Source organism: Polyodon spathula, chromosome 6 (assembly GCF_017654505.1).
Source record: "Polyodon spathula isolate WHYD16114869_AA chromosome 6, ASM1765450v1, whole genome shotgun sequence".
NCBI lineage: Eukaryota > Metazoa > Chordata > Actinopteri > Acipenseriformes > Polyodontidae > Polyodon > Polyodon spathula.
This window is the reverse complement of record NC_054539.1, coordinates 66,426,316-66,445,630: the sequence shown is the minus strand read 5'-3', so window position 1 is coordinate 66,445,630 and position 19,315 is coordinate 66,426,316. Positions and strand designations below refer to the sequence as shown.

At 39.2% G+C, this 19,315-nt stretch overlaps 1 protein-coding gene across 3 annotated transcripts in view; it reads left to right on the top strand.

Annotated features, from left to right (window-relative positions):
* LOC121317495 (calcipressin-2-like) overlaps positions 1-19,315 on the top strand; it is a 70,508-nt gene that overhangs the window by 49,873 nt on the left and 1,320 nt on the right. For all 3 annotated transcript variants that reach the window (XM_041253495.1, XM_041253496.1, XM_041253497.1), the window contains 2 exons: positions 5,931-6,104; positions 6,468-6,639. In XM_041253495.1, coding sequence (XP_041109429.1) covers positions 5,931-6,104; positions 6,468-6,639 — 346 coding nt within the window. The remainder of the gene's footprint in view (positions 1-5,930; positions 6,105-6,467; positions 6,640-19,315) is intronic.

Sequence of the window (19,315 nt, the reverse complement as noted above, 5' to 3'; positions counted from 1 at the left end):
CAGCAGTTCTAGGAAGATTTGAATAAACCAATCAGTGTGCCTCAAGACACTCTTGCGAGGACAAGTCACATTTGAAAAGACTGAAATAAACCATTTGAATTTCAGTTTGATGATGATGAGGTATCAGGTTACAAAACAGTACTGTATCAGTTATAAATGAATCATTAGTAGTGCCAGAAAGGTGTTCTTTTCAGTGAAATTCCTGTTCCTTTATATTATATAGTACATTTAAGATGTACTCCTGATTTCTTAATGATACAAATTCATTCCTTTATACTTTTACCCTTATGTTTATATACATTTACATAGAGGTATACATATTACTGTAGCAATAGACAGACTTCCTACAGAAATGTTCCAGACTTGTCCTTTTAACTCAATTTAAGTCAGTTTCTGCAGCTCAAGAAAAGATTCATAAATGGAAAAACAGAATTAAAAAAGAAAATAAATTAAAAACAAAACGTTAAATAACTATGTAGAGTTAAGAGCCCAATTCAATTCATTTATGACCTGAGAAATAAGGAATGTGTTTTTTTAACATACAATATAATTAAAAAAAAAAAAAAATAGAAAATATAAATTAATTGCAGTGAACAGAGCAAAGGTGTAAAATGTTGATTCGAGTAACAATTGAATCACATACGCTGCCAGTTTAGAGCATGCATTTTTTTAAAACCCTATTTCCAAGCTAAAATGTCAGCAAAGTTATTTTCTGTTCATTCTAATAATGCACAATACGTGGAACAAAAGAAGTGAAATCAACAGCAATTAATGCATAAGCATTAACACCTACTGTACCTATTACTGTACCATAAATAGCTTACAACACTTAAAAATTAGATTGACAGATTTCCTGGGCTGCAGCAGTGGTTGTGTTGACATTGCACGCTGTTTAGTATGACCAAAGAAAGAACTGTATTATTATTATTATTATATTATTATTATTATTATTATTATTATTATTATTATTATTATGTTTTGGACAGTGTCAAACAGCAAAAATATTGCCTCTTGCTGCTCCTTCTGCATTCGCTGCTGTGTTGGTTGTTTCAAGCTAAACCAAGGGTGTAACATTGAATTGACTCTGTTCTGGTGATTAGTGTCTCAGTGTCTCAGCCCTGTCGGGTTCTGCCGCAGGAGTAATTTGTTTTATCTCGAAGGAGTCTTTGGTTTCCGGATGAGCAGTGCTGCTTGGAAGGCATGTGCGTCACTGTCTGAGGCAAAGTGATGTGAGCTGGTTGGTAAGCGAAGGGAAGGTGAGAGGAGTACATGCGACCCTGAAGAGTGTCAGGCTGTGTTAGGATGCAGGTCAGGATTTCATCATGCTGACCCTGAAGGGTGTCAGGCTGTGTTAGGACGCAGGTCAGGATTTCATCGCGCTGACCCTGAAGGGTGTCAGGCTGTGTTAGGACGCAGGTCAGGATTTCATCACGCTGACCCTGAAGGGTGTCAGGCTGTGTTAGGATGCAGGTCAGGATTTCATCACGCTCACCCTGAAGGGTGTCAGTCTGTGTTGGGATGCAGGTCAGGATTTCATCATGCTGACCCTGAAGGGTGTCAGGCTGTGTTAGGATGCAGGTCAGGATTTCATCAAGCTGACCCTGAAGGGTGTCAGGCTGTGTTAGGACACACGTCAGGATTTCATTACCCTCCCTGTCTATCAAGACTTTTTATTTTCATTTTGTTTGAACCTGCGATTGAAAGCTGACATTGGACTGAGCTGTATTCACAGAGAATCACTGGCAAGCAAACACCAAGGCGATTGTACTCCTTTTTGCCAGTTTCTGTATCCTGCTAGAGACGGGTTGTCGCATTCAACTGCAACTGACACAGTAGCTATCATTTTATGATAAAAGCACTTTTAGAACACAGAGAGATGACAAGTAAGAAGAACTGGGTTTTTATTTTATTTTATAGAATGTATTGTAATAAATATGTTTATGTTTTATTTGGCAAGCACTTTTCAGGAAATGGTTTCCTGTGTATTTGAATCATCTGTGTTGACAGCCATGAGGGCTGTGTCTATCCACAGACACAAAAAGTAATGGATAGACAAGGTGGGTCAGGAATCCCAAAGCAAACATTTATCATAGAGGTTGTTCCTTTTGATAGTCACTTTTATTTTATGAAAAACTTCTCAGGATTCACCAAGGAATGTACTTTAATTTTCATTCATAGGCTTTAGTCCAATGTTGATTCTGAACTAACCAATTCAAAATCATCAATCCCACTGGTTTACCATGCAAAACCATTTGAGGTGGTAGCTTCATGTTCGCCCTGTTATTTAAAACCTGCATGCTGATGTGTTTGTGACCATGACATTGACCTCAAAGTAATATAGCTGCCATATTGAGGTCATGTGACTAAGTTAAGTTTGTATAGAGACAACACACTTTGCGTTGTTATGCTGTTAATGTCTGGCACACAGCTGTGTTCCATAACATGTGCCCATTAAAAATGATCCCTTTCATTGACACATGTTTTAACCTCTGGTCTTATCAGTGATAATGTAGGAAAAATACTATACTTATTTTAACATTAAAATAACAGTTTATGTTGAAATAAGTGTGAAGCAAGAAAGTAAAATAATAATAATAATATTAATAAAATAAGAAATGAAGCAAGAAAAAACTAACCTAGCCATACTGATCTGTGAGAAATGTCATGTGACCAGTTTGAAACCCCACCACCACCCTCCTTGAATTCCTTGGACACAGGAGGCAAAGGCCAAGGCAGAGACTTGAGGGAATGCACACAAGCCAGCCTTAAGGCTGAGAAGTGATCTTGAGGACTCCATATTACAAGTTAATATGTGTGTGACAAGATATATGTATGAGTGAGTGGAGAGACACGCAGGATTGATACGTTTGTCACGCCCCGCAGGCGCGCAGGATTTATTAATACAAAAAAAAAAAGTTAAAAAAAAACAGGTTATGTGACGTTTACCAGCGATGGTAATGCACAGAGGACACGTACAGCAGCACAAAAAACTACAAATAAAAGGTGCCGTAAAAACAGTAAACAGGAAGTCCCGCTGGAATACACTTCTCTCTTCTGCAGGCTTTTGTTGCCTGACACTAAGCCCCTTTCCTACTCTGCCCCGGTATACACACGATTGCCAACGGCTGCAGTTTCATCTTGCGTGAATGCTGGAACCTTGACCCTGGTTAACCCATGCATTCATCGGCAGTCTTGTTCTCTCCAGTGGGATTCCAGACCTCCGTAGCGCAGCATCTCATGGCCTAGCCGCAGCCTTGACCAATCTCGGCCAGTTGTTTTTAAACTGACGGACACTCAGTCAAGAACCGCCCACCTGTTTATTTGAGGACCAGCACAGACAATCACTTGCTGCCCTTCCTCTCAGCCAAGCACAGCAGGCAGCAAATCCCAACCAAGCGCCCTCTAGCAAACAATTAAATTATTAAACATAATTACAAAAACACACAAACAAACACAGTTTCACGTGCAGGCGTCCCCTACCACATATCCCTGCTACAATGTGATATTTTGCATGACTGTATTTATGTTAATATGTTAGAATAATTAAGCACTGTAATACTTGTACAGTATCTAATGGCCAGTGATTACCACAATGTGCTAAATATAGACCCAGCGATATCTGTTGTATTTATTGCTGTAATGCAAGTCAAATGCCCTGGAGAAAAATGGTTCATATTTTTACATGTTCCCTTCACCCTCCCAATCCCAAGTTATAACAATGTTCAGGACTAGCTTAGGAGTGGGGTCAATTACATACAGCTGTGTTCTGCTTGCTTTCAGCTGGAGAATTAGTATGCAGAATCAGTGTCCACTCCAAATTAATATAGACAGTGCTCATATATAGACTGATTGTAGAGAATGCCTGGCTGTGAGATGTTCCATTGGGTGAGGTCATAAGAAAGGGATTTATTTTTCATATCTTCCTGTGGCCCTTGTGTGCTTTATGCCACAATCACTAATGAATGTTGAGCAATGAATAATGCATGTTCTATACTCACAGGGCATCCCTTCTTCTAAATTGCAGAGTGGAGATTTAGATAAGACACCTGCCACTTCTGGGATGGTCGCATGTTTGAGTTATTCTAACAGTTGTTTGACCATTGTAGCTGCCCTAATGCCACCATCCCAGGTGTAACTCACCCTTGGTCATGATAAAGATTAATGAATGAATGTAGATTGTTCTGGAGAACATGGGTACTCCACAACAACAGAAGAGGGAAACACCTCGACACAATTATATTTAATGTCTCTGTTTATCAGGCAGGCAGGTTATACTGTAGCAGTGAAACTAATGCTTATTCGCAGTTCTGCAACATTTAGGGCAACAGGTTTAATGGCAATGTTTAATAACTATATTTTAATAAAATGCAGTACAGATTCACTATAACATGCACACATTGCACCAGTCGCTGCTGCTGTGTGGTAGGTAAGGTTTATTATTATAAAGAGCTAAAGCAATTTCCTTAAGTAAGCGTAAGTTTTTTTTGTTAGTTTTTTTTTGTGCAAATTTAAGAATCATGCTGGTGCCACAAACTTGAATTCCATATTGTCTCTAATTGCCTTAACTGTCAACAATAGATCTAAAATATGAATACACAGCAGCGAGAGCTGAGAGTGCCTGATTTATAACATGAATTGTTGAATTCTTGACATTACCTGCATTTAAGTAAATACAGTATAATTGTAAATCTCGAAAAACTACTCACTTCTAAATCTTTTGAAGTCATCTTTGTATTACTTTAGTATAAATACATGTTCATTTGGATTTATAAGTTGTTTTTTTCTGACTTTATGTGAACGAAAAGACACACATTTTCCCATTTTCCCATTGGAAATAGTGATATTTTGAAATGTCACTGTCCTGGTCACAAAAGCAAAGTTTGTGGGGAGTAATAGCCATTTTCTATACTTTTGAGGCATAAGCAATTAGGAAATAACACTTACTACCCAGGAACAAAAATTGTGTTACATAGTGTAATCTTTATTTTTGTATAACGCCTTTCATAGTCGACCACATTTTCACAAACCGCTTTACAAGATACGAGACTAGGGTTTTTGAAGTATGCATCTGCTGCAGATTCACTTGCAACAACGTCTCACCCAAAAGACTGAGCACAAGGAGGTTAAGTGACTGGCTGAGCTGGGACTTGAACCAGGGACGTCCTGGTTACAGGCTAGTTTCTTTAACCACTGGACCACACAGTCCAGTTTTCTCTGGTTTAATTTGCTGGTCTTGTTTCTTCTTTAATGTACAGAGACGCTAATCAGTATAGCAGGGATATTTTAAAAAGGGGTTATTTTTTCCACGGCTTGTTGCTTCCAAAAGCTGCTGGAACTGTGATTGGCATCCTTGGAGTGCCCTTCCAATCAGTGTGCCTCCTGTGAGTCATGCGATTATGTGGGTCTCACATGGTTCAAGCAATCATGCTGGTGCAGCTGTTTTGTTAAAAAGTTCAGTTTCCATAAAATTTTCCATAAAAGCAGAAGGGAATCACACTGTTTTCAAGGAAAATGTAATAGATTGTCTTTTAGTGCTTTATTTTACTTTATTAACTAACACTATTAGGCTGTGTTACTTTACTAATGCCACAAGCTACTAATCAGATATCTTTAGGGTCTGTTCTGTTTAGATAATAGTTCATTTTGTGTTAAATAAACTTCTAGCGGAAAATCCGAGTAACTTTAGTGTATTTAACTGTATAAAATATTATAAACTCCAGCGAGAGTCCTATTTTAAATAATTTTAACATCAACACTTAATCTGTTTTCGCTTAATTTAGATAGAAGACCTCATTGAGTGATTAAGAACACATGCCTTACCACTGAATCGGTTTGTGTTAGTAGCAGTATAAATCTTTGCTGCAGGATTTTTTTGACTTCCAGTTTGGTTGCAGAATAATAAAATTTGTTGTTACCTTATGTTTTTACAGGAACATTTCGAGGCACTCTTCCTTTCTTATGATGAGCATGTGACATTCCAGCTGTTTAAAAGCTTCAGGCGTGTGCGGATTAACTTCAGCAACCCGAAAGCAGCAGCCAGGGCCAGGATAGAGCTGCACGAGACGCAGTTCAGAGGAAAGAAGCTCAAGCTTTACTTTGCCCAGGTAGGAAGGCAGGAACGAACATAAAACTGACCATCTGCGGGATTTTCAAACTGTTGCTGAGTAAGAGGCTTGGTCTTAAAATCACAGACTGGGTTTTAAATCCCTACCAAATGAGCTTAAAACATGAACTGTCATTAGTAAGAGATTGCCAGATGAGAACCCAACAACCAGGTTTAAATCTTGCATGGGAGAAGAATGATATAGCTGTTAATCAGAAAAGGGTGCACTGGCTTTACCTCCCTCGTCGTCTCTGAACCTTCATTTACATGTAGTATGTCACACTTTTGGGTTTTACATATATAAAGAGAACGGCTTATTCAGTTGTACGGACGTTCTTTATCAGGTTATTTTTGTTTTCCACAGGTGCAAAACCCAGGTACAAGTGGAGTTAACCTGCACCTGGCTCCTCCAAAGCCATCCAAACAGTTCCTAATCTCCCCTCCATCATCACTGCCAGTAGGATGGCAACAGATAGACGATGCCACCCCTGTGATCAACTATGACCTGCTTTATGCAGTTGCAAAACTAGTGCCTGGTGAGTTATTTAATTGTGCATGGATTTGAATGTTCAGGTGGATTTCTTTTTTATTATTATTTATGAAGAGATGAGCGGAGTGGCATGGATGACCACAGTTTTTCACTTCTCCGCCATAGCATTATGTCACAAACCTGATCTGGATGAAACCTCTCTCCAGGCTGGGGCTGGTTAGCAGGTGTATTGTGCTTATCTTTCTTCTCTGTTTCTGAAACAACTTCATTAATGTCACTTATGATGTCATTGTGGTTGAAGGCATCATTCCACTAGGCGACAGAGCTATGACCTCCTTCATCAAATGGAACATGACTTTCAGCAACTTCCTTTAAACAATGTTTTGGGTAAAACAAGCAATTTCACATCAGAATATTATAATATGTAGTTGGAATTTAGTTTTGTAAAATTATCCACTAAAGAAAGTCTCCTAAATAGTTGAATGTTTTGGAAACATACACTGTGCTCAATACAGCAAACAAGACATGCCAAGTTTTGCAATGTCTTTCTAAATCCAGTAGGGTAGGTGAAGGGAACTGCAGTACTAAAGACTCAGTAATGCAGCTGTACAGTTTTCAATTCACTGAAGACTAGATGTGTAAACATTACGTGAGAGAGAAACTACACAAAGGCTGGTTCACATATCACTATGTCTTTGCTGAATAATTTAACAGCAAGAAGACTGATACCATGCCTTCCTCTCCAGATAAAAATAGGCATAAATGTCTTCTTATTTTGAACAAAGGCAGAGAAGCAACTAAAAGGCATGCTAAGAGAAAGGGGAAAAGCAAAGGGGAACACCAGCCCTTAAACAGACTTCAAAGTATGGTCTAAAAATAATAAGTCCAGTTATAAAGTGATAACTAGTGCACATGAATGTCCTGGTTTTCACAGGGGGTTGTCTTTTAAAATACCTATTCAAAAACTCTTTATTGCTACTTCAGCACTTTCACTGTAAACCATACAAAGGGCTTGGGGTCTGCATTGTGTTTCTGGGAGCATTGCTAAATTCTAGGAGATTATGAACCATTGTGTATTCCATCTGCTTCACTGACAGGCAGATTATTTTCATATAACAGCAGCTGTTTCTGAGATTCCATCCATTCTAATTTTATCTCATTAATGGTTAACAGCACTGGATTCCATGGCCGGCTTGCTAAGTAAATAAATCACAGTTAGAGGCACAAGGATATAAAGAATGGTTAATTATTCTCTCTTGGATAATATTTAAGCGGGTCGTCTTTGCAGTCAATTAGAGAGCCCTCAGGGAGCAATATTAAATGTCATTTTTGAAATTTTTAGGGCTTACATAGGAGCATTCTAAATTATGCCACAGTGTTTAGTGTTTTATATTTAACCCAACTCCAAAGATGTTGTGTTGTAGTTATTTTAAACCAGGATAATCTAGGACTGTTCCTTGAAATTCAAAATTAATTCCAGCAAGGATTATACAGTAGTTCTGTTTCTGAGGTTTGAAAACAGTTGTCTCAGACAGGGCCAGTTCATCATTTCCATTTCTTTCAATATTCGATTTATTTCTTTCTAGACATTTTTTTATAGGATGAAAACAGGTGATGTTGGAAATTCATTTAAATCAACCAATTTCTCTCATTCAGAAATGCTAATAGAGTACTGAGAGGTTCTGTAGGGCCCTGACACTAGCTGTTTTAATAGACGTGTGTCCTGTGAGTGTGTTGACAAAATTGGTGGGATGTTTGGTTCACACTGAACTTGTGATCCTTCATCCACAGCTGGCAGAAGTTCTGGAAAAAAATGACAAAGTAAATGGGAGATCCACAGTAATGTGCACTGACAGGGAAGCTGCACAAGCAGATTTAGGAAAAAGGAACAGAACAGCTTATGGCAAACTTGTTGGACATTTTCTGCATTTGTCTGGAAAAACATTCAGCACATTTGAGCTTTAGCATTCAATTTGTCCGGTTTCTAGTAGCTGATTGATCTCAAAATGTTGTCGAGTGGAGTCTTAAAGGATCCAACTGATTCTGCTTTAACAGCATGACAAGGTAAGCCCATTCCATAGCCCCACCACTCTGTGTGAATAAGCATCTCCTTCCCTATGTCCTAAGTATATCTCTGCCTAATTTCCAACTGTGTCCTTTGGTCCTGTGCATTATACCTCATTATAACCTCCATGGATTTGTACTCTACACTCTTGCCTGCACTTAAAGTATTGGTTTTGGTTAACAATGTGAACTCCTTTTAAGATTTTATAGACTTCAATCATGTCCCTGCTAATTCTTTTTTGTTCCAGATTAAATAGATTCCGTTCTTTCAGCATATCTTTGTAACTCAGTCCTTTACACCCTGGGATTAGTCTGGTTGCTCTTCTTTGGACACTCTCCAGATCCACAATGTTTATTTGGCTCTGTGGTGAGGAATTGGACACAGTATGCCATGTGCGGTCTCACCTGTGCATTATACCTCATTATAACCTCCATGGATTTGTACTCTACACTCTTGGCTGTATACCCAATGTGACAGGGGCAGGCTTGCCACTGGCTTCTCTGTGCATGCAAGCCTCTGCAGGAGCAGCTCAGACGCTACAGGACAGCAGTGCTGTCAGTCATTGGCTGAGGGGCGGGCCATGAGGAGCATCCAACCAAACAAAAAGACAAAGCCGGGTTGCTTGCGGATACTTGCAGGATTACTCTGGGTGAGAGACAAACACAAAGCTCAAAACAGCACTCAGAGACAGCCCTTAATGCTCAGGAGAGAAAGCGAACACCAGTAAGGAATACACCCTAATGTTGCAACCGCTTGTGTGTGAAACCGGTAGTCGTCCGTGCCATAGAGCAGGGTTAGTTTATGGGGATCTAGAGCAATCCCCATACTGTATAGCGAGGGGTGTGTAGCGGGTGTGCTTCAGCAGCGGGGTCCTCCTTAGTGGAGGGATCGCTCGGCCCCTGCATTGGCCACCTTTTAATTTAATAATTTGTTCTGAAAAGTGTTTTTGTCATTGCAATTTTGTATTGCCATTTTCCCACACTCTTTGTTTGCCCTCTTGTTTGTGTATGTGCCTGGGGCCTTTCCATATGTTTGTATGGTCACGTGGTTCGCTCTGCTTTATTTCACTCTGCCCTAGGCATGACCATTGTTGGTACCCTAGTGGCGGCACTGTGCAATAGCATCTGCCGTATTTGTGTAAAGATAAATCTGCGTACCTGAGCGGCGTTTCAAAGAAAATCATCTGTGTCCGGCTCTTTAATACTCACACCTGTCACAACCCCTGTGACACCCAAGCATTCTGTTTGCTTTTCTAAATCTTTTTGGATCTCTTGAGTGGCTCTAAGTGTGTCAGCCACTCCACCAAGATTTGTATCGTCTGCAAATTAGACAAGTTTGCTAATTATCTCCCGACCTAAGTCGTCAATGTACATAAGAAACAGCAAGGTCCAAGGACATCAAGCCCAGGGCACTCCACTGAGTACATTGCCTCAGTCAGAGTTTTCCCCTCTTGCTTCCTGTATTTTTATCAGTTGTGTATCCACTTGCATGTACTACTCTGTATTCCCACAGATTGCAGTTTAAGGTTTAGCCTTTCATGTGGCACCTTATCAAAAGCTTTCTGGAAGTCCAAGTGTATGATGTCATCTGCTATTTTTGTGTCTGCCATTGCAGTGCCTTCTTCAAGGAAGTCTAAGAGGTCTGTCAGGCAGGAGCGCCCTTTTCTGAATCAGTGTTGGATATGTCCTGTGATACCGTTGCTGCACAGATACTTAGCCTCTTCGTTTGATTCGATGATATTTACATTTTATAGAGAGGAGGCTGATTGGTATTACATTTGCAACACACCAGTCAGCTGGGACAGCTTCTGTCTTGATTGATTTGTGAAAAATATTTACGATGACCTCCCTTGTTTCTTTAAGCACTCTTGGATATATGCGACTCGATCCAGAGGATTTGTTGGTTTTGAGAGCCCCCAGTCCTTTAGTTCTTCGGTTTGATTTACACGAAGTGTGTCTAAGATTGATTGAGGACTTACCGCAGCAGTATACAGTGCCTATAGAAAGTCTACACCCCCTTGAGCTTTTTTCCCATTTTGTTGTGTCAGTGCCTCAGAGTTTCATGCATTTAAATGAGGATTTTTTCCACTTATGTGCTCCATACTCCACACTTAAGGGGAAAAAAGTTTTTTATTGAGAAAAAAGATTATATATATTAAAAATACAAAACTGAAAGATAATAATTGGATAAGTCTCCACCCCCGAGTTAATACTTTGTGGAAGTACCTTTGGCTGAAATTACAGCTGTGAGTCTGTTAGGATAGGTCTCTTGCACACCTAGATTTGGCAATATTTGACAGTTCTTTACAAAACTGTTCAAGCTCTGTCAAGTTCCTTGGGGAGTGTTGATGGACAGGAATCTTCAAGTAATGCCACAAATTTTTGATTGGATTTAGGTCGGGGCTCTGACTGGGTCACTCAAGGACATTTACATTTTTGTTCCTTAACCACTCCAGTGTAGCTTTGGCCGTGTGCTTTGGGTCGTTGTCATGCTGAAAGGTGAACTTCCGTCCCAGTTTCAGCTTTCTAGTAGAGGGCAGTAGGTTTTCCTCAAGGACTTTTCTGTACTTTGCTCCATTCATTTTCCCTTCTATCCTGACAATTGCCCCAGTCCCTGCCGATGAGGAACATCCCCATAACTTGATACTGCCACCACCATGCTTCACAGTAGGGATGGTGTTCTTTGGGTGGTTCGCTGTGTTTGGTTTGTGCCAAACGTAACGCTTTGCATTTAGGCCAAAAAGTTGCATTTTAGTTACGTCAGACCACAAAACTTTTTGCAACATGGCTGTAGAATCTCCTGAGTGTTTTTTTGCATACTTCAAACAGGATTCAAGGTGGGCTTTCTTGAGTAATGGCTTCCTTCTTGCCACCCTACTATACAGGCCAGATTTGTGGAGTGCTTGGGATATTGTTGTCACATGCACAGTTTGACCAGTCTTGGCCATAAAAGCCTGTAGCTCTTGCAAAGTTGCCATTGGCCTATTGGTAGCCTCTCTGATCAATCTCCTTCTTGCTCGGTCAGCCAGTTTGAAGGAGGGCATGGGTCTTGGTGGTGCCATACACCTTCCATTTCTTAATAATTGTCTTGATCGTACTCCAAGGGATATTCAAGGCCTTTGATATATTTTTTTTTACCCATCCCCTGATCTGTGGCTTTGAACAACTTTGTCCTGGAGTTCTTTTGAAAGCTCCTTGGTGGTCATGGTTGAGTCTTTGCTTTGAAATGCACTATCCAGCAGAGGGAGCCTACAGAAACTGCTGAATTTATCCTGAAATCATGTAAATCACTACAATTTAACACAGGTGGAAGCCACTTAACTTAGTGTGTGATTTTGAAGGCAATTGGTTACACCTGAGCTAAATTAGGATTGCTATTATAAGGGGGGGTGGAAACTTATCCAACCAAGCTATTTCAGTTTTTATTTTTAATTCATATTCTATAAATTTCTAGAATATTTTTTTCTCTTGGAAGTTGTGGGGTAGGATGTGTAGATAAATGAAAAAACAAAACTATTTTAATGCATTTTAATTCCAGGCTATAAGGCAACAAAAGGTGAAAATTTTGAAAGAAAAGGGGTGTAGACTTTCTGTAGGCACTGTGTGTGTGTGTGTATATGCACAAGAAAATGTAAATAAATAAACATCTGAGCAGACTTCGGTTTACAGCATACTTATTCATAAAACTGAAACTATAGCAATACATTTAACTTTTCAATCAGTTTATTATCAGATGCGCAAAAGCAACTGAACAACGTAGATAAATAAACTTACAAGAAAACACATCACAAGATGTTTTAAAAAAAGTCTAATTTATTTTTCTTCGACAAAATGGTATTCCTTTACCTTGAGTCTAAGGCTGCTAACAATCAATACAGATAATGCTTTCCTCCACGCCGCCTTTCTGCACAGGGCACAGCTGCCGGAAGTTTGATTTTTATTGCACTTGCCAACCTGGCATTGGCGTTGCTTGCGGCTCTCAGCGGGGTTGCCAGCTTCAGCTGTGGGTACACGCTTGGCAGTCTCCCTGTGTTCCAAATGCTGCTTGCGAAGTTCCTGTGCCTAATGTAAAATATATTGTCTCCTTGGTAAATTATTCTCCATGCATTCTTTGTAAAGTACCCAGGAGTTGATGCCTGCTTGGTCCAATACATTGTAAAACACCTGAAAAGGCCACCGTCGGGAAACAGCTTTCACAGAATAATTCCGTGCCATCTGATCCAAAAGATCAACTCCATATTTTGTTGAATTGTAAAACTCCACGGTCTCTGGTATTTATTTTCACTAGTCCTGATGCTAATTGACTGCCCAAAACCGCACAGCTGGCAAGCAGGCACCAGCCTTTGAAAAGGCTGATTGAAAAACAATAGACTGTCAGTCATTCACTCAGGCAGAGAGTAGAGATTCGGATATATCACAGTCCTGGAGTCGGCTCCACATTTTTACTGTTAACTGGATATGCTTTAGCATGCCTTAGGTTTATTTCGTACTGCACATCACAAACAACAATATGCAAAACAATTAAAAACAAAGCATTAATATCGTACTGTTATCGTATACACACGTATTGCACAATAACACAAAGCAAATTAAATATCTACTTGCTGAAGTGTTTTTTATTTTAGCCAACAAGTTGTTCACGTGTGGCAGCAATGCACTAGCAAAAGCCACAAGGTCAGCTTCCTAGCAACAAGCCTCCTATGTTGGTAATGGATTCTTTCAATGCAAGTTGATGACAAGCAATTGCCCTCCACTGTATGAACTAAAACGGTGAGCTGCTTTTTAAATACGAAAAATGAGAAAAAGCAGGTTGCATAGAGGATTTATACTGGACCCTGACGCACCCGATAAAACGAGGGAGTGGTTGTACATTATTTATTGGTTAGCCTATTTGTTTTTCTATGGGTCCCTTGCTATATTGCGACTTCTCAATATATAGTGGATTTATATTGGACCCTGACACCCACGATATAGCGAGTGGATGGTGTATATCGCCTTTATTTCTGCACTTTACTTCTGCGCGTTTCATGCTTTGTGAGAATATTTAATACATATGGGCAGAAAGGTACATGAACGCGCAGCCCCCCATACGTGTTACACAACTTGAGAAAATAACATTTTAAAACCAAAAACTGCCAAAATGACTGCCGCGGGGCTTCTAGTGTTAAGTGACTTGCTCAGGGCCACACAGTGAGTCAGTCAGTGGCAGAGGTGGGATCTGAACCAGTGACCTTCTCGTTACAAGCCCTGGTATGGACCAAAGAAATGGAATGCTTTATTGCCGTTCTCTTACTGCCTTGAAGGGATTTGACAAATACCATTAAAAAAAATCAAATACGAAAAGCTGGAGTGTATTTTCTAAGGCATTCTGTATATTTTACAGAATGGTAATCCGGTGTAAATCATTTTTTGAGACATTCCACTTTGCTAAAAGCACAAGATATCAAAAGAAAGTGACAACAGAATGGTTTTGAATGCATGAACATAAAATTAAACCTGTCTATCTCTGGTAGTTAAAGATAATTAAGTTGTGAGTCATAATATTATGCAGGCATAGTAAATAGCATTGGTGGCCCAGGTATGTAATTCATAGTTGAAGGAATATGCCATTTGAATTTGTCAAATATTATTTGTATCTGTTTATTATCCTATGATATGTGTTCTTAATTATCATTTGTAACTGTTTTTGCCCTCATATTTAATAATATAAGATTTAGCATGTTTAGCAAGGTCACCAGCGTATTTTACATTTTTATTTTACCAGAGATTTTCCATTGCAAAGGTCATTCTCAATACAAAAGCCTTGCTCGGAGACCAACCCAAAGGAAAACTATACTGGTGACTTTAAACATGTCAAATATCCATGAGCGCTGATACAGTGATAAATACTTCTTATAAAAAACAAATATTGTGGGATTGTAATTGCATAACAAAAATCTATGGGGTACAAAGTATTTCCTTAAATATTTCTTTAGATGGTAATTTTATATTTTAGCTACTCTATTTCACAACTAGTAGATACCTTTTGTATGGCATTGCTTGAACACCTCGTATTAAATGACTTTAATAAAATGTACAAGTCAGACCAGGTGACTGTAAATGAGGTATGAAGAATGGGAGAGGAATGGCTCATGCATAACAAAGCATGCTATGCAGTAGCAGAGAAGCATTTTTATTGTGTATTCAGCACAATGTTTATAGCTGTGAACGCTGATTTGACTAGGACATTGTATAATTGATTGGTAAATAGCAGTAACATTTTGGGCCATAGTGTCTCATGCAAAACAACTGCAAATAAAAGTTAGGGGTTTTTCCACCCCCAGTGCGAGAGGTTTTTCTTGAATTTGGGATCGAATTGTTTAAAAGTCCAATTTTTCACAGGTCTCTAAAGGAAACATAGGAAACCTATATATTGTTTTTTTCAGCACAATTTGAACTTGAACTTCAGTGATATAATTTACTTGGGCATGTCTACTCGTCTGATTGAGATATTGCAGATTAGGTGGGAAAACAAATGAAAAATTACAATTTCTGTGATACTTTAAAGCCATAAAAAAAGTAATTTCCTAACATGGTGTGAACGTGTGGGTTGCTCTGTGTAGTGAGAGGGCTCCAAACAAGGACAGACACAAAGTTCACGGTTCAAGTTTTAATTCTCCTCCAATCACTTTCACCGCTCAACAATAATAAAGCTGGCTCTACCCAACAATAGGTATCGCCAGCGCCAAAACGAGGGGTTACAGTGCCCGAAATAATAATACAAAAACACAGACAGACACGTCTCCGGACAGTGCGCTTAGTGCAGGTGCGGTGCTGAAACAGTGATGCTGGTTAAGTGCACGTGCGGTGAAGTCCGGGTGAATCGCTGGCCCAAAGGCTACAACTCCCAGCTCCGTGCTCGATCAGTCTGCTGACAAACAAGCACACACTTAACTCAGTATTTCCAAAAACAGTACTCGTTTCCTCACATCAACCAAAACAAATGGAAGCGATCACGCCGACACGTCCCCCTGAAGTACCCACAGCCCCGCTCCCTTCAATCACGTCTCCTCCAATTCATGAATGAAATTTCACTCACCGTACTAGAGCGATGACTCCTGGGACCATGACGTCGTCCCTTTCCTGAATGACCGGCTTCCGACTGCCCCTGGAATGAACTGCCCAACCATTCAGTACGGGGCACGTAATTCCTGCTGTGCAGTGCTGTCTGTCACAGGTCGAGAGGATTCATTCGCTCTTTGTCACACATGGTAATTAGACAAACTGCACGTGTCTTGCATTGCTAATATGTTAACTATATAGGGAGAAAAAAAATAGAAGCTAGTATGCTTGTCATGGCTGCGTCAATATTTTAATTAATAAGTAATAATAATAAATATTTAAAACATAACATTGTCGGGTCAACATGTAAACTATACATATTTTTAAATGTAGACAAAAACTAGATTCAAATATATAATTTTGAAAGACTAAACCCCCCTACACAGGTCCTAATGTTTTGTAAGCGATTACTCACTCGCAGCCTTTAGGACATATTTTATAATATTATTATTACTGTGGATGGTGCAGCATAGCCTGGGACAGTATACAGCAATCAATAACGATTGATTAGATCTGAAAATAAATATTGAAAGTAAGATTTGCTAAAAAAATAGGTCCATAGATCCCCTAAATGTTGTATCCATCGAAAGCTGCCCCAGTAAAGGCACTATAAAATATACGATACAGACCTTTTTGTTTGCTTGTTTGACTTCCGGATCCGACATTGAATAACACGGAGAAATCGTATACAGGGCAGTTTACACGTCAATCATGCACTTGTAAAATGACATGACGGATACACCATTAACATGTTTTGAGAGCTTAAACCCTTCTACACACTGTTAAAAAAAATAAAAATAAAAAAATCGGAAGTGATTGGATGCTCACAGCCGGCGCTACAGTGAGACTTATTTTAGGACGTACCCCATACGCCTCCTAGCACTGAAGGGGTTAAGAAACAACATCATTGCAGGAAGCATCAGTTTCTACCTGGTCAAACCCTCTTAATGTTATTTATTTAAAATCTCAAATTTGTTGTTTTTTGCATTTATACTTTCTTCCAAAATGTAGGGTCTTTCTTTGTTACCAGGGGTGTGTTACATTGATAGCGGTGCTGTGTATAAGACCTGAGGAGGGGATAGTGTTCAATGTCATATCTTGACCTTGCAATACAAAAACACAATTACTAAATTATAGTAATCCCTACTTATTACTCAATATAATATACTGTGGCTTCGAATAGCACATAAACTTCCCAGGGCCAAAGATAAGACCAATAGTCCAAGCCTCTAACTTGAGTCAGTTGTTGTATACATGCCATTGATGGGAATTCCGTGAAATGGCATCAGACGATGTATTTGTATAGTGCATGATCAAATTCCAAAGCTGAGAGTAATGATAGAGAGGGAGGCAGTGCAGCACAGATTTGGCTGTCTGACGTGTATTTGTTGCAGTGTAACAGTAATGAGTACAAATGAAAGGGCACATAAGTTATACACGACATAAACAAATCCTGAGACTACTCATCACATTTATTAGCAGTAGGTGGTGGCTGTCTCCATTACCAGGCTGAGACAGATGTACTGTAAGCACGTTTGTGCCTGTCCTTGTGTTCTGTAAATCCTCACTTCATTACATGCAGGTATCATGTGGTCAGTATTGTATTATGATTAATTAGCGGAACTATCACCAGGTCTCCTTCAGGACGGGACACACTCAGTGCAGGAACTTTTTGGTCTCAATTGTATTCATTCTCGCTCAAGAGAATGAGTACAAGGAAATAATTCACATTTAAAATCTCAGTCCTATTGTTTTTTTTTGTTTTGTTTTTGTTTTTGACTCTCTCTGGTCTTGCCTTTTCAGTTCCATACTGTAGCTCATTCAGCATTTCCCTTCCAAAGCCTGTTTGCAGGGGCCCAGCGATGCCATCAGGTGGACAGCATAGTCCCTTTCACAGAACACTATGTTATGCATCAAGGAAAACAGACTTTGGAGTAAATACAATGGGCTATTTTATGGTTGCAAGAACAGTGCATTACCAGGTAGTGGGTCTACAGCTATGGCCAAAAGTTTTAAATTGCCCTATAGAATTAACTAATTTTACTTCATGAACACAAATGAAACCTGCTGAATAATGTTACGTTAGCATAGTGAGTTACATACCGCTTTGTAGTTTTCCATATACTTAGCAACGTGATATTTCAAAATCTAACATGAAATACTGTACTACTATTATGGCTTCCGGTAGACTCTTGCAATATCATTTTGTAGTTTCTTTGATTTGATTACATGATAATTTAATTAATTAATAAATAAATAAATAAATAAATATTTTTTTGTTAATTGTGTCTCTATCCTAAAAGTCCAGGTGATGCAAAACTGTTGTCCATAGCTGCAGAGCAGTGTGCTTTTAAGAAAGGGTATTGAAAGGGAAGATGATGCTATCATCACTATATGTTAGGTAAGAACTACACATCCAGAATAGCAGCTGCATATACTCCACTTTGATTTAGGCTGTTCTAATACCTCTGATTGTAAGGCACAGTTGAATCTTTACTTAAGATAGATGTATTTGTACTGATTTAAGTGTAAAGAATGTGTCAACCTACACATTCTTTTTAATTCTTTCCCATCCTTTTTAATCTAAGTTTAAAAAAAAAAAAGAATAAACCCTCAGAAGCCAATTTTGATTCAGCACACTTGCGGTATCTTCATTATTAGTATTTTTGTGGGAGTGGTCCATAAAACATTTATCCCAACTGTAGTGAATATGCAGTTGACAGAAAACTGCACTAAACTACACCAGATGATGTTCAGTGGCGATGCAATGGTGCTATACTGGCAAGGCTGTCTTTTCTATACTTCGCAGTAATGGTCACACAAAGAAGCAATACACTGGTAATCTATTGTAGTACCATGGTACTATGTCAGGAATGAAAGATGGAATTTGATAAGGTACAGTATATAAACAATATGTTTGTCTTAACTGCAAACATTCTCCCACCCCTGTATTTTTTCAAATTGTATAATTCTGTCAGTCACAAGCCTGCCAAAAACACACAGCCCATACCAAGTAAACTCTGCTGCATCTGATATTTGACAGACAGCTCATGGAAAAACAGTGCAGTATACAGAGAATGAAGTTAGTCATTAAAAACCCATTTTGCAAGGAATGCTGGATAGCTTAGATATGTTTCCACTTACTTAGCAGCTACAGCATTCCTAACATGAGGGTATCTTTATCATTTGCTCATTTTAAGAGAATTTTCTGCATTCAACTGTTGATATTTATAAGCCCATGGTTCGCCACGTCTGGTGTTGCTGTGATCAGCTGGTCAAGCATGCTCCCTCTCTGACACTGACCGATTGGCCCTTGGTGTTAGCTAACAGCATTGACGTCAATGCATGGCTGAGAAATATGCTCGGGCCTGAGGGAAGAATAAGGAAGTACTGAGCCAATATAGCCCAGCAATATCCATTAGAAAGTGGCAGTAAACCTTGAGCTGCTTTGAAGCAGTTCTATCCTTTCCTCATAATAATTAATTTACCAACAGTGTGTTTCAGCATCCCATTCAGGATATTGCATTCAATGTAAATGCAGTTCAAGTATGAAATGG